Genomic DNA, 12,214 nt, shown 5'->3' on the forward strand with positions numbered 1-12,214 from the left:
TGTGTGTGTGTGTGTGTGTGTGTGTTTGCGCGTTCATGTTTATGTGTGAAAATTATTTTGTCACAGCCCAAAGGGATTTCTCCCCATCTCCTCTTTTTCTGCATGAGGGCACGGAGAGAGGTCACCGATTAAATGAAACAGCCTTGCTGTGGATGTGCTGTGTCTTGCGACACTGCTTCTGACCCAGGGCAGTGGGCGAGATGCAAGGATGACCCGTCATCCAGGAGGATCCAAGATAAGAGGGAGGAAGGGGGCTGAATAGGAGAGGTGTTTGTGGGGATGGAATGGGTGGGAGTGGAATTTATGCCTTTGTTTTTTGGCTACTTCCCTTGTAAAGGAAAAAAAAGTCTTTGATATATATATATATATATATATATATATATATATATATATATGTGTGTGTGTGTGTGTGTGTGTGTGTATATATATATATATATATATATACACGTGTGCGCGCGCGCGTGTGTGTGTATAAACATATATATATATAAAACATATATATATATATATATATATACACATACATATATACACGGAAGTAACCACCAAGAAAGATAAACTAACGAAGCAGAGCACTTCTGCATATTTACTTCTTCAGTGATAGTACAAAGGCAGATGTGGAGGAAGTGAACATGAAGGGACGTCCTGGGATGAGGTGGATGGATGGGATGAAGTGGGCTTTGGGGAAGAGGAGAATGTCTGTTGAGGAAGGATGGGAGAGGACAGAAGACAGTGGTGAATGGAGAATGGTTGCATATGGATGATGTTGTGATGTATGAGGTGGAATGGGCGGGGGGATGGGGGGTGAGGTAGTATGTGTGAGCAAATATTGACGCAGCCCGAAGGGATTTCTCCCCGTCTTCTCCTTTTATACATGGGGGGACGGAGAGAGGGGGGGTCGCCGATTTAATGAAGCGGCATTGGTGTGGATGTGCTGTGTCTTGCGACACTGCTTCTGACCCAGAGCAGTGGACAAGGTGCAGGGATGATCCGTCATCCAGGAGGTGCTAAGATAGGAGGGAGGGTGGAGGGGTGTGGAGTGTATTCAGGGATGGAATGGGTGGGAATGATTTTATGCCATGTCCTTTCTGGCTACCTCCCTTGTAAGGGGGAAAAAGCCTTGGTATATGTATATATGTATGTATGCATTCAGTTATATTTCTGTGATATTATTATATGTTATTACATGAACGCTATCCCAGTCAACTAGATGGCTGAGTGAGTGAATATACCACTAGATTGGTTTCCCTCTTTAACGTATTTCTTGTCTTGATTGATTCGTGTTTTAGTAGCTAGACCAATATAAAACTAATTGCATGATTTACAAGGTATTTTATTTTGTACACACACCCCTTATTGCAACTGATGGGATTATTTATGAGCAATTGTCCTACCGTATTTTCATGGTTAAAAACTACATTGACATTAAAATTGCGTAACAAATCTGGGATGTCCTCCTGGTTTTCTTGGTAAGGTAAAACCAAAATATTTTTCATGTTGAATGTTTATTTTGCCGGGGTCATAGAAAGTTCTTTTGTCACAATTATATGCTGCATCAAGCAGATATTTGTAATAACTCAGCTTAGTATTAATATCATAAGTACATCTAATTTCATCATTGATGTACTCAGGGCTGCAAATGCGTAAAGCCCTGAGGAACATCGAAATATAAACACATTGTTTCACGTCATCAGGATGTGAATAAAACAGTGTGTATACGAACAAATGTGCGTAGGCTTGCGATACAAGTCGAACTTCAACTCACTCACACGGCGGTAAAAAGTACAATTAAGGAAAGGCAAAATCCTTCTATTCTCTGTCTCAACTGTGAATTTAATAGAACTGACCAAATTGTTCAGTTTGAAAAAAAAAATTAACATGTACATGCATGGGCCATAGCCATAGGATGTCATCTATGTACCGCAACCAGATCTTACATAAAACTGTAGCTTAAAAAAAGACCATGTATAAATTACTCAGTACTGGGGAGAGACGATTTTCCATCCTCAAACCAAATTTGGGTTATCAAAAATTCATCCTTGAACTGGAACTTGTCGTCCTTAACACACAATCGGTTCATTATAGTCCCTAAACGTAAAGGCAAATCATGTTTACTTAATTCTTCTTTTAAATAGATAAATAAATCATCCAAAAGAATTTTCGTAAATAATGAGACTATATCATAGCTTACTCATTTGAATTTGTAATCCAAGTTTGTTTACAAGGTCTAAATTGTTCTTAACGTGAGAAATGGAAGTAGTTCCAACTAATGGACCAAGAATTGTTCCCAGCCATTTCGAGAATGATTGATCTTATTGAGTTATTCAGCTTATGTGTCTTAATCAAACCATAAATGTAAGGTAAAGGAGGGCTGACAGGAATAATTTTTTTGATGAATTCACTGTTTCCACTTAACAAATCTCTTATCTTCTTATTGAACTGGCTTTTCACTAATTGGGTGAGATATTTTGTAAGTTGGACTTAAGCATTTTGGTATTTGAGTAATTCATCCATTTTCTTTCGAGAATCCATCTTGCAGAGCTGGGTACGTTTCTCTCCGACCGTGGTTAGTGCGTTCCTGGAATAGTGTTCCTCAAAGGTTTTCGCTCGGTGCATTCTTGCGCTCTTGTGCACAGTAGTGTTTTTGATCCGCACGGTAGTGTTTCTGAGGAACTCAGTGGTTTTTTTTCAAGTTTTTTGAGGAACTCACTACTTTTTAGAGAAACGCTTTAATAGTTTGGGAGCGCTAACGCAAGAAAGCAAGAACGCATTGAGCGAAAAAAAAAAAAAAAATGAGGAACGCTATTCCCAAAATCGAGGAACACGCCCAGCCCTCATCTTGTTCATAATTACTACGGCATTAGACATATCAGCATTAGTGATATGTAAGTCACTGTCCATTTTGAAAGCGTTAATAGCAATGTGGAAACATTTTGTGAAAACTGGGAGGTATTCACTTAGCTAACAAGCACATACTCTTATTCGTCTCAGAGTACATTTTAATATGATCATTGACTTATTACAAAGATAACTTTGAAATCAATATCTATAAATCCACAAAGAATATAGATATCTCCATAGCTCTGATATATCATATATCATCTCCGTAATAATACATGTTATTTGTTAAGAGTACACCAAGACAATTATATTGCCAGACTCCATGTAAACATTACGCCATTATCCTAATCTAACCAAACCTAGCCTACATTAAGCTAACCTAACCTAATCTAACCCAACCGATCCTAACATAATCTAAACTAACGTAACCTCATTTAACCTAACCTTACCTAAGCTATCCTAACTTAACCTAACTTATCCTTATCTAACCCAACTTAACCTAGCCTAACCTAACTTTACCTATCCTAACCAAATGTTGCAAGACAATATTTATATGTCTTTATACTTACCTTTGAGTAATGAATTATTCAGTCTATAGTTGTGCATGCATACTTGTGTGCTCATGGTGCAAAGTTATACTTATTGGTAGGCTCCAACGGATGCCTATTGTGTGGTCTGACCCTCGGTCAGGGGATCTGACCTATGGACACCTGTTCCGGCCACCTGACCTCAAAGCTCATAGAGATAACCAACACAAGTTTCATCATAACCATAATGTATATTTCTATTTTAATTATGTTTTTCGTGTATATATGTAGATGTATATTTAAAATTACTGGGTGCTCACACTCAGATCCATATTGTACATAAAATAGCCATAATGTGTAAATAAATATAGATTGTAAATATGTTTTGGCCTCCGTCACACATTTTCTTCGTCGCTCCCTAGGTGGCAAGCGACAGAGTAGGAACAACTTAAAGAAAAGAACCCAGAGAACCTTTTACTTTCACGCCTCCAACTAGTGTAGTCCACTACCTACACTAACCTATCCAAACTTAGCCTAACCTATCCTAACTAATCCTAGCCTGACCAAGCCTAACCCTGATTAACCGTTAAGACACGTTAAATTTTTTTTACAAGATTTAAACAGTTATACAATTCATACAATCATTCATAGAAATTCCATAATTCTTCCCCATCAGAATGCGTCCGGTGTTTGTTTTAGTCCTTCTGGGCTGCTGCTCCAGTCTCCTGGTCGAATCTAATGCCCAGAAATCGTCAAGGGAGGAGGGTGGCTTAAGGTCTACCCTGAGATTTGTGAAGGAAACCGCCCAAGGGAGTGCAGACATGGCAAGAGCTTACGTGTAAGTCCCCCATGACCAATTAGTAGTTAAACAATGATTTCTAGTGATGGTACATGAACAGGCTGCAAAATGTAATAGATTTATTATAAGTAAAGTATACTATTACTTTTTCTTTTTTCTTTTTAAGTAAACGATATCAAAATATCTACCGACAATGATTTGTTTTTTGTCAATCATTTACACGCATTGTCACTTTCTTGCTCTGTCTCACTTATTCTCATTTCCTCTTATTTTCTTACAGGGACATGCGAAGGGCAAACTATAAAGGTTCAGACAAGTACTTCCATGCCAGAGGGAACTACGACGCTGCACAGAGAGGTCCAGGAGGAAGATGGGCTGCTAAAGTCATCAGGTAGTTTCCAGTAACCACCAGCTATTCCGTTATCCTCATTATCATTATCATCTCCCCTCCCGAGTTGTAATCAGGTAGTCTGTATTAGTCATCACTGATTCTATGTCATTATTATTATCATTATCATCATAGCCCCTTTGGAGTTATAATTAACCTCTGCGACCACCCTAATGGCCGTTATTACAATATAATTATGCTTTACTGATTATATTTTGCAATGCATATGAACCGCAAAAGTATATATATCACAATGTAAAAGGGAGAATGGGGGTTATGATATTCTGTCAAACCGGATTAACACCCTCATACAGTGTGACTATGGCTGTGTCATCCACCCTACATCCTCCTCCGCAATAAAGCATTAGGTTTCAACTCAGAAATTCGTTCTAACGCGATTTCTTTCCGCAGTGACGCTCGTGAGTCCGTTCAGTCCTCCTCTGGAAGGGGCGCCTCAGACACTGCCGCTGACCAGGAAGCCAACGAATGGGGTCGAAATGGAGGAGACCCCAACAAGTACAGACCCAGAGGACTTCCTGATAAGTACTAAGAATGAGTCACAACGGACAAAGTCTTCCCCAGATTTTGAAGATCCAAAGAGTAAGGCACCACGGTCAAAGTCTTCTCCAAATTTTGAAGATCCAAAAGACCTTTCTCTGAGAAGTAAGGCAACTAGGACAAAGTCTTCCCCAAATTTTGAAGATTCGATAGACCTTCCCCAAATTTTGAAGACCAGAAAGAGTTCCCGCTGAAATATACAAAGATTAAGTCACCACAACGTCTTTCCAAAGATTTATATAGACTAGAAAGATCTTTCTCGCAGTCTCAGAAGTGCACAAAGACCAAAATACCGCGGACTTATTCTTCTCAAAATTTTGAACAGATTCGAAATATCTCTTCTACAATAGTATACTTAGTCGATCCCTTTTAATCTGCAATATCTACTGCACGACAAAACAAGTAATAGATATGCACTGGAGAAACACTATCAGTTGAAATATATCATAAATGGAATTGAATTAAGTCTTGCATTCAACAAGATACGACATGTACCTGAGAAACACAATTAATTCAAATCCATGTATCACAAATAGAATTAAATTAGGACTTATTCAACAAAATATGATGTAAAAGCACACATATACATATATATATATATATATATATATATATATATATATATATATATATATATATATATATATTCCCTGATGCCTATTTCTTATAACACTTTTTTAGACCCCCAAGGCATTTACTTGTTTTTCTCAATCTACAATTTACCTTCACCTACACTTATCCCTTTCCTGCCACATGCGACCCCAAATAACTAAAGCTATCCACTTCCTCCAGCCTCTCTCCTTTTAGACTTGCAACTCACTGCCATCCTCATGACACATCCCTGATGCAGTCCCACCTTTACCTCAAACCACTCACTCCACTTCTCATTCAAACACAGGCTCTAATGCTCTCGTATAAATATTGACTGCCCATTACAGCTTTCCCCCAATCCCATATATCTGCAATACCTCTCACAGTGCCTTCCTGTCTAACCTGCCATAAGCCTTTTCCAAATCCATAAAGGCCAGAAGAAAACAGCCTTACCTTTTCCCAAAGCTTTCTCACATATCTGCTTCACCGCAAAAAATCTGATCCACGCAACCTCTACATTTCCTAAACCCACACTGTTCCTCACCAATTACTCCTGTTCCTCTTCTAATCCTCTCAATCAAAACCCTCCCATAAGCCTTCCCAACTACAATCAACAAACTAATCCCGCTGAAACTACTAAACTCACATTTGTCCCCCTTTCCCTTGTAAAGCGGGACTATACAGGCACTCCTCCAGCCCTCTGACACTCCACCCTCCCTTAGACACACATTAAACAACCTCACCAGCCAGTCCACTACTACTGTACCTCCCTTTCTCAGACACACCGCATGACACCCATCCAATCCAGGAGCCTTACCTGTTTTCATCATTTTCAGAGCTACTTGCCCTTCATTTTTTCTTATTTTTCCTCCATTTTCCTCTCCTATCACTGTCGTTTTCTTACCGCCTCCCACTGTCACCACCAATCCCTCCCTATCCTCCTCCACATTCAACATCTCTCTAAAACACTCCATCCATCTTTCCCTTGCCACCTCCTCTTCCGTCAAGCTCTCTCCATCCGCGCCTTTTACCTTTTCTTCTCTGCTTGACTCACCTCACTTTCCTCTTTTGATTTCCTTCCAAAACATCTTTTTATTGCTTTCAATATTTTCTATCATACTCCTGCCCAATTTTACATCTGCCCTCCTTTTTGCCTCCTTTACCTTTTGTGTTGCTTCTCTTCGTTCTTTTTTATACTTCTCATATTTTTCTCTCATTCTGCTTTATAACTAGTCCCTGAGTGATCGCTTTTTCTCTTCTACTTCCTTCTTCACTTTTTCATCCCATCACTCACTACCCTTCTCTCTATTCCCTCCCATTCTTCTTGTTCCACACACAATCTTCGCACACTTTGTCACTTCCTCCTTGAAACATTCTTATTCCTCTTCTACACCAACTTTCAGTCTATCCTTCACCACTTCCCACATTTCTCTCAGCTTCTCCTTGTACCCTTGCTCCTTTTCCATCTTATTTAAACAATTTGTTCAAAACACCTCTTTACTTCCGCCCTTTTCCTCTTTTTCCACCTATCCTCCATTATCAACCTTCCTTCGCACAAATATATATATATGTATATATATATATATATATATATATATATATATATATATATATATGCAGAAAGATCACTATAAACAACACGTGATCCACAAATTTTGCTGGCGAAAAAAACTTTTCATAGGAATCAACCCCCTCCCCTTTTTGACATTAAGAATCTTTTAGTATTACCTTACAATAACAATCTTTCTCAAGTTCCTCATCTACTTAAAACATGGAATGTTAAAGTAGTGTTTAATAACCCATGCACTTTTAAGAAATTAATAATAAAAAATTCTCCCGCTGATTCTGATGGTTGCATATACAAAATCCCTTGCAGAGATTGTGAAAAGTATTACATTGGACAAACGGGCAAAGAACTATCAACTAGAATTAAACAACATAAATATAGTGTTAGAACAGCACAAGAATCCAATGCTCTATTTGTTCACATGAAAGACTTCAATCATTGTATTAATTGGACTAATGCTTCCTCTATCATTTCTTGTAATTCATTTGTCAATAGAAACATAATAGAAAGTAGTATTATAAAAAATTCTGAAGGTTCTACTCTTAATATCAGTAATGGCATTTATAAATTAGATAAATTCATCATTAACAAAATTTGTAATCAGGTTGTATGTGACCAAAATTAATTTGGTGAATTGTGCTGTTCTCTAGATTTCTTTTTCTTTGATGACTTTGTGTACCAAGACTTATTCTTATTTCATATGTGACTTTTTGTCCTTCACCGGTTCCTTTCCTAGTGTAATATTTCGTGTCATCTTGTGCTATGCCAGTTCCTTTCCTAGTGTTTAATTTTGTGACATCTCACACCTTGCCTGTTCCTTTCCTAGTGTATAATCTTGTTATTTTTAAACCTCTTTGTAACACAACTTTTTCTGTATTCCCCTGAGGATGTGAATTACACGAAAGCGCTTGGGATATACTGTTTTCTTCCGATTTCCTTAGTTGTTACCAGCAAAATATATATATATATATATATATTATATATATATATATATATATATATATATATATATGATATTCCCTCACTCTCTCCCCTATGAACATGGATATATATATATATATATATATATATATATATATATATATATATATATATATATATCAAGAACTACTATTACACAGGATGTGTGCACCCAGATTCCTGGCTCCGCTAGCGGAGGCCATTGCTTTCTTTGTAACCTAACATTTTATATTGGACAAATATATCAAAACTCGAAACCTAACATTGTATATAGGACAAATATATCAACTATTGACTTATTCAATGCAGTATAAGTTAATATAAACTTTAATAGTAAAATGAGAAACTATTTTTAAGGCACTGTTATGCTTTGAAATGCCAATTTTGGCCGGACTTAACATTTATTATTGCATGAGGTTAGTGGACAGTTATTTACATTAATCATTATTTACATTTGAGTTCATTGTCTTGAAAAGACCAATTTGGCTGCCTTCTAATTACCGAGGCGGTTAATTAATTTTGTGTGTACAAGTCCATAGGAGGAGAAAACTCTTTCAACCCCTGATGATGAGGCTACTGCAGCTAGGAGTTGACGCACTGATAACAGAATATCACTGTCTAACATGGCTGTATGTGAATCCCACCACTCAATAGCTGTCAGGGTCTTGGTCACAGTCTCAGTAAACTTGAACGCTTAGAAAGGAGGTGATTTTGCCTGAAACTTCAGGAGCAAGTGTTGTATATTTCTCGTTGGAATACTCCATAGTAATGTTCACCTCTTCTACACTGAGCATTTTTCCTTGAAGTGCTGGATGAAGCATGTTGGCAAGTATGTGAGCTTTGGTGATAAACGTTTTAGGCCTAAATTTGATACTTTGTTTCTTCAGTATCGATAACTTCCCTGTTGACTTCACTGATCTTCATTAGAATTGGCCAGTTATCTATATAGGCCTTGAGACAGTCTGACATTGTGTTCCACCTTGTGTCCTGGGGCATGACTAGACACTGACCACCTTCCTGCCGATACTTTGAAGCAGCATAATGATTATTTCTAAAATATTTAACTACATGGACCACATGTTGTTTTACATTATCAATCTCAAGGTCATGAGCCAGTAGATTTAGTAGGTGTGCTGCACATCCGTATGTGAGGACGGTATGCTCAGGTTCACTCGATTCCTCCAAGACTTTTCTCATCTTGGTGACATTTGCTGCATTCTGTCACAACACTTCCAATGTGACAACCAAAATCTTGTTCAGCCTTCTTGATCGAATTTTGTACAAGTTGTAGAAGATATTCAGCAGTGTGAGGTTTCCCTGATGTGTCTATTGTGTCAACTAAATAAATCTGACCAGTGGATGTTGTTAGAGTGACACATATTATGGGCTCATTATGGATGTTAGACCACCCATCAATTGAAAGACATACAGTTTCATTATTCGGGTCATCTGCACACTTTTTATATTCCTTTTCATACACAAGATCCAAGTACTTATCAGCAAAATCTTTTCTGGATGAATATAACCTGGCCTTAGGTTCTGAACCATCTTGAGAAACTGAGGATGCTGAACAAGACGAAATGGTGTATTTGTAGCAAATATAATTCTTGCAACTTCTTTGTCGAGATTTTCCTTTTGAGAGGCTGAAGTTTTTATGATAAATCTGTCCAAAGATGTTGATGACTTTCTTTTAGATGAAAATTATTAAGCAGAAGTGGCGCCTGTTGAGGAGTCTGATAGTGACCTTTTTAATGATGGAGTCAGGTTTGCAGATAATTCAAGTGGAGCCGATGATGAAGGGATTCAAGCTGTTGATACAGATCCTGAAATGGAAACAGAAAATTTAAGCATATTGCATAATTTATAAATGAATAAATAAATGAATGAATACAGTGTGATTTTGGCTACTTTTGAGTACAGCAGTTATTTTTTTAGATAATGATCATATTCACACAAGCCACTAAATTATTTGGAAATAATTAACAGGATATGAAATAGGTGGACTTGGGATTCAGCCCACACAGGATTCAGTCCACTTTTAAACTCACTAAAAATAATGGGTTAGTTGGGTTAGGTTAGGCTAAATCCTTTGGGCTGAATCCCATGTGGGCAGAATTCCAATGGAACCTATGAAATATATTACAAAATGTTGGATGAAATGAATAACAATCATCTAGGCCCCAAAGTTGAGTGGATACAGTATATTATAGTGATATAGTCATTACCCAAATTTAGAAGTAATGAAGTTGAAGTATCATCTCTTTAGGCCTTCACATTTTTATTGCACATGCTCCATTGTTCACCAAATTTATATAGTTGCGTATGAAAAGGGAGAAATGCACACAATATAAGTAAAATTATTTACCTGGGTCATCAATTTCTTCTGTATGCTGTGGCTGACCTTAGCATTTATCTCTGTGAGATTTTAATATTGACACAATGCCCTGTAGTTTCTGGCTGCAGTATTTGCATTTAGCTCTGTACCCTTTGCCAGAAGTTGTTGGTAGTTTTTCAAAATAATTCCAGACAGGATCATTTTTTCTGCCTGAAGGAACCACTCTGCCAGGTCCAGAAGACGTCCTTCTTGGTTGATTCCAAAGCAGCAACTGACTCAGTGAGAAGCTGCTTACCTAGAACAAGTTTCAACAAGAATCTTGTTGAAACTTAATGTGGGCTGCACAGTGATATATATTACATGTAGGCTTATACCGTTCCTTGTATACTTGTGCCTAGTCTATATAACACTGCTCCTTATATTGATATGCTAAAAATGTCCTTTAGCAATCAGATCGCATATCAGATAGCAATCCCACAATATTTAAAATCTATAAAAAAAATATATTTAAACAAAAATAAATCTGATTTAAATAAAAAAAAATAGATTTTTTATATTTTCTAAAAAGATAACAAAAAAATCGCCAACCCTGGTGTCCACTCACCTCATACAATAATACATGTTAAGTCCGGCTAAAATTGGCATTTCAAAGCATAACAGTGCCTTAAAAATAGTTTCTTATTTCACTATAAAAGTTTATATTAACTTATACTGCATTGAATAAGTCAATAGTTGATATATTTGTCCTATATACAATGTTAGGCTTCTAGTTTTGATTTATTTGCCCAATATAAAATGTTAGGTTACAGAGAAAGCAATGACCTCCGCTAGCGGAGCCAGGAATCTGGGTGCGCACGTCCTGTGTTATAGTAGTCTTTGATATATATATATATATATATATATATATATATATATATATATATAATGTTTATATATATATATATACGTGTGTGTGTGTGTGTGTGTGTGTGTGTGTGTGTGTGTGTGTGTGTGTGTGTGTGTGTGTGTGTGTGTGTGTGTGTGTGTCAGGACTGGCTGGAAAGCAAACACTGATGGGGAGAATAGTTGTTTTGTTACAGCTGAAAGTTGGGCGCCAATGTAATATGGCTCGCTCTAGGTGCGAGAAGAGTGGAGGGGGAGACGGTGAGTGAGGTGACGACGGTGCGTTTTGAGAATGTAAAAATCCACAAGAATAACAATCCACTAGGACCCATAATTAGCCAGATCCCTACGCCTACTTATCAGATTGCTAAGAAATTAAACGAGTGGCTTACCCCCTTAGTCCCAAGGGATTACAACTTGTCTTCTGCTGCAGATTTCCTCCATCTCCTCCACAACTGTAACGCCGACGGCGTGATCGCTTCCTCCTTGGACGTAGAGAGTCTTTTTACGAACATCGATGTTGACCGCAACATCAACTTTATCATTAATGAGATTTACCCTGCACAAGGTCCTCCAAAATTAGACATCACAGAAACAGCCATTAGGACCTTATTGCAGATGTGTGCGAAGGAAGCACCCTTTCTGTCCCCGTGGGAGAAAGTTCCGGCAAATTGATGGAGTAGCGATGGGTTCCCCTCTTGGGGTTCTTTTCGCTAATTTCTTCATGGGGATGGTGGAACGTGAAGTTTTTCGTACTATAGACAAA

The 12,214-nt window shown here is 37.7% G+C and overlaps 1 protein-coding gene across 3 annotated transcripts in view; it reads left to right on the forward strand.

The window, feature by feature from the left end:
- LOC143039354 (serum amyloid A-3 protein-like) overlaps nucleotides 1–8,185 on the forward strand; it is an 8,752-nt gene extending 567 nt beyond the window's left edge. Inside the window, exons 2-4 of one of the 3 annotated variants that reach the window (XM_076209236.1) lie at nucleotides 4,045–4,206; nucleotides 4,448–4,558; nucleotides 4,967–8,185. In XM_076209236.1, the coding sequence (XP_076065351.1) occupies nucleotides 4,046–4,206; nucleotides 4,448–4,558; nucleotides 4,967–5,105 (411 nt within the window). In that variant the 5' untranslated portion in view covers nucleotide 4,045 and the 3' untranslated portion in view covers nucleotides 5,106–8,185. Of the gene's footprint in view, nucleotides 1–4,019; nucleotides 4,207–4,447; nucleotides 4,559–4,966 lie in introns of all 3 variants that reach the window. The other 2 variants (XM_076209238.1, XM_076209237.1) reach the window with 2 other exon arrangements.
- The last annotated feature ends 4,029 nt before the right edge of the window (nucleotides 8,186–12,214 follow it).

The sequence above is a fragment of the Oratosquilla oratoria genome, chromosome 26 (genome assembly GCF_046742065.1).
Source record: "Oratosquilla oratoria isolate Oo_2021 chromosome 26, ASM4674206v1, whole genome shotgun sequence".
In the NCBI taxonomy this organism is placed as follows: Eukaryota; Metazoa; Arthropoda; class Malacostraca; order Stomatopoda; family Squillidae; genus Oratosquilla; species Oratosquilla oratoria.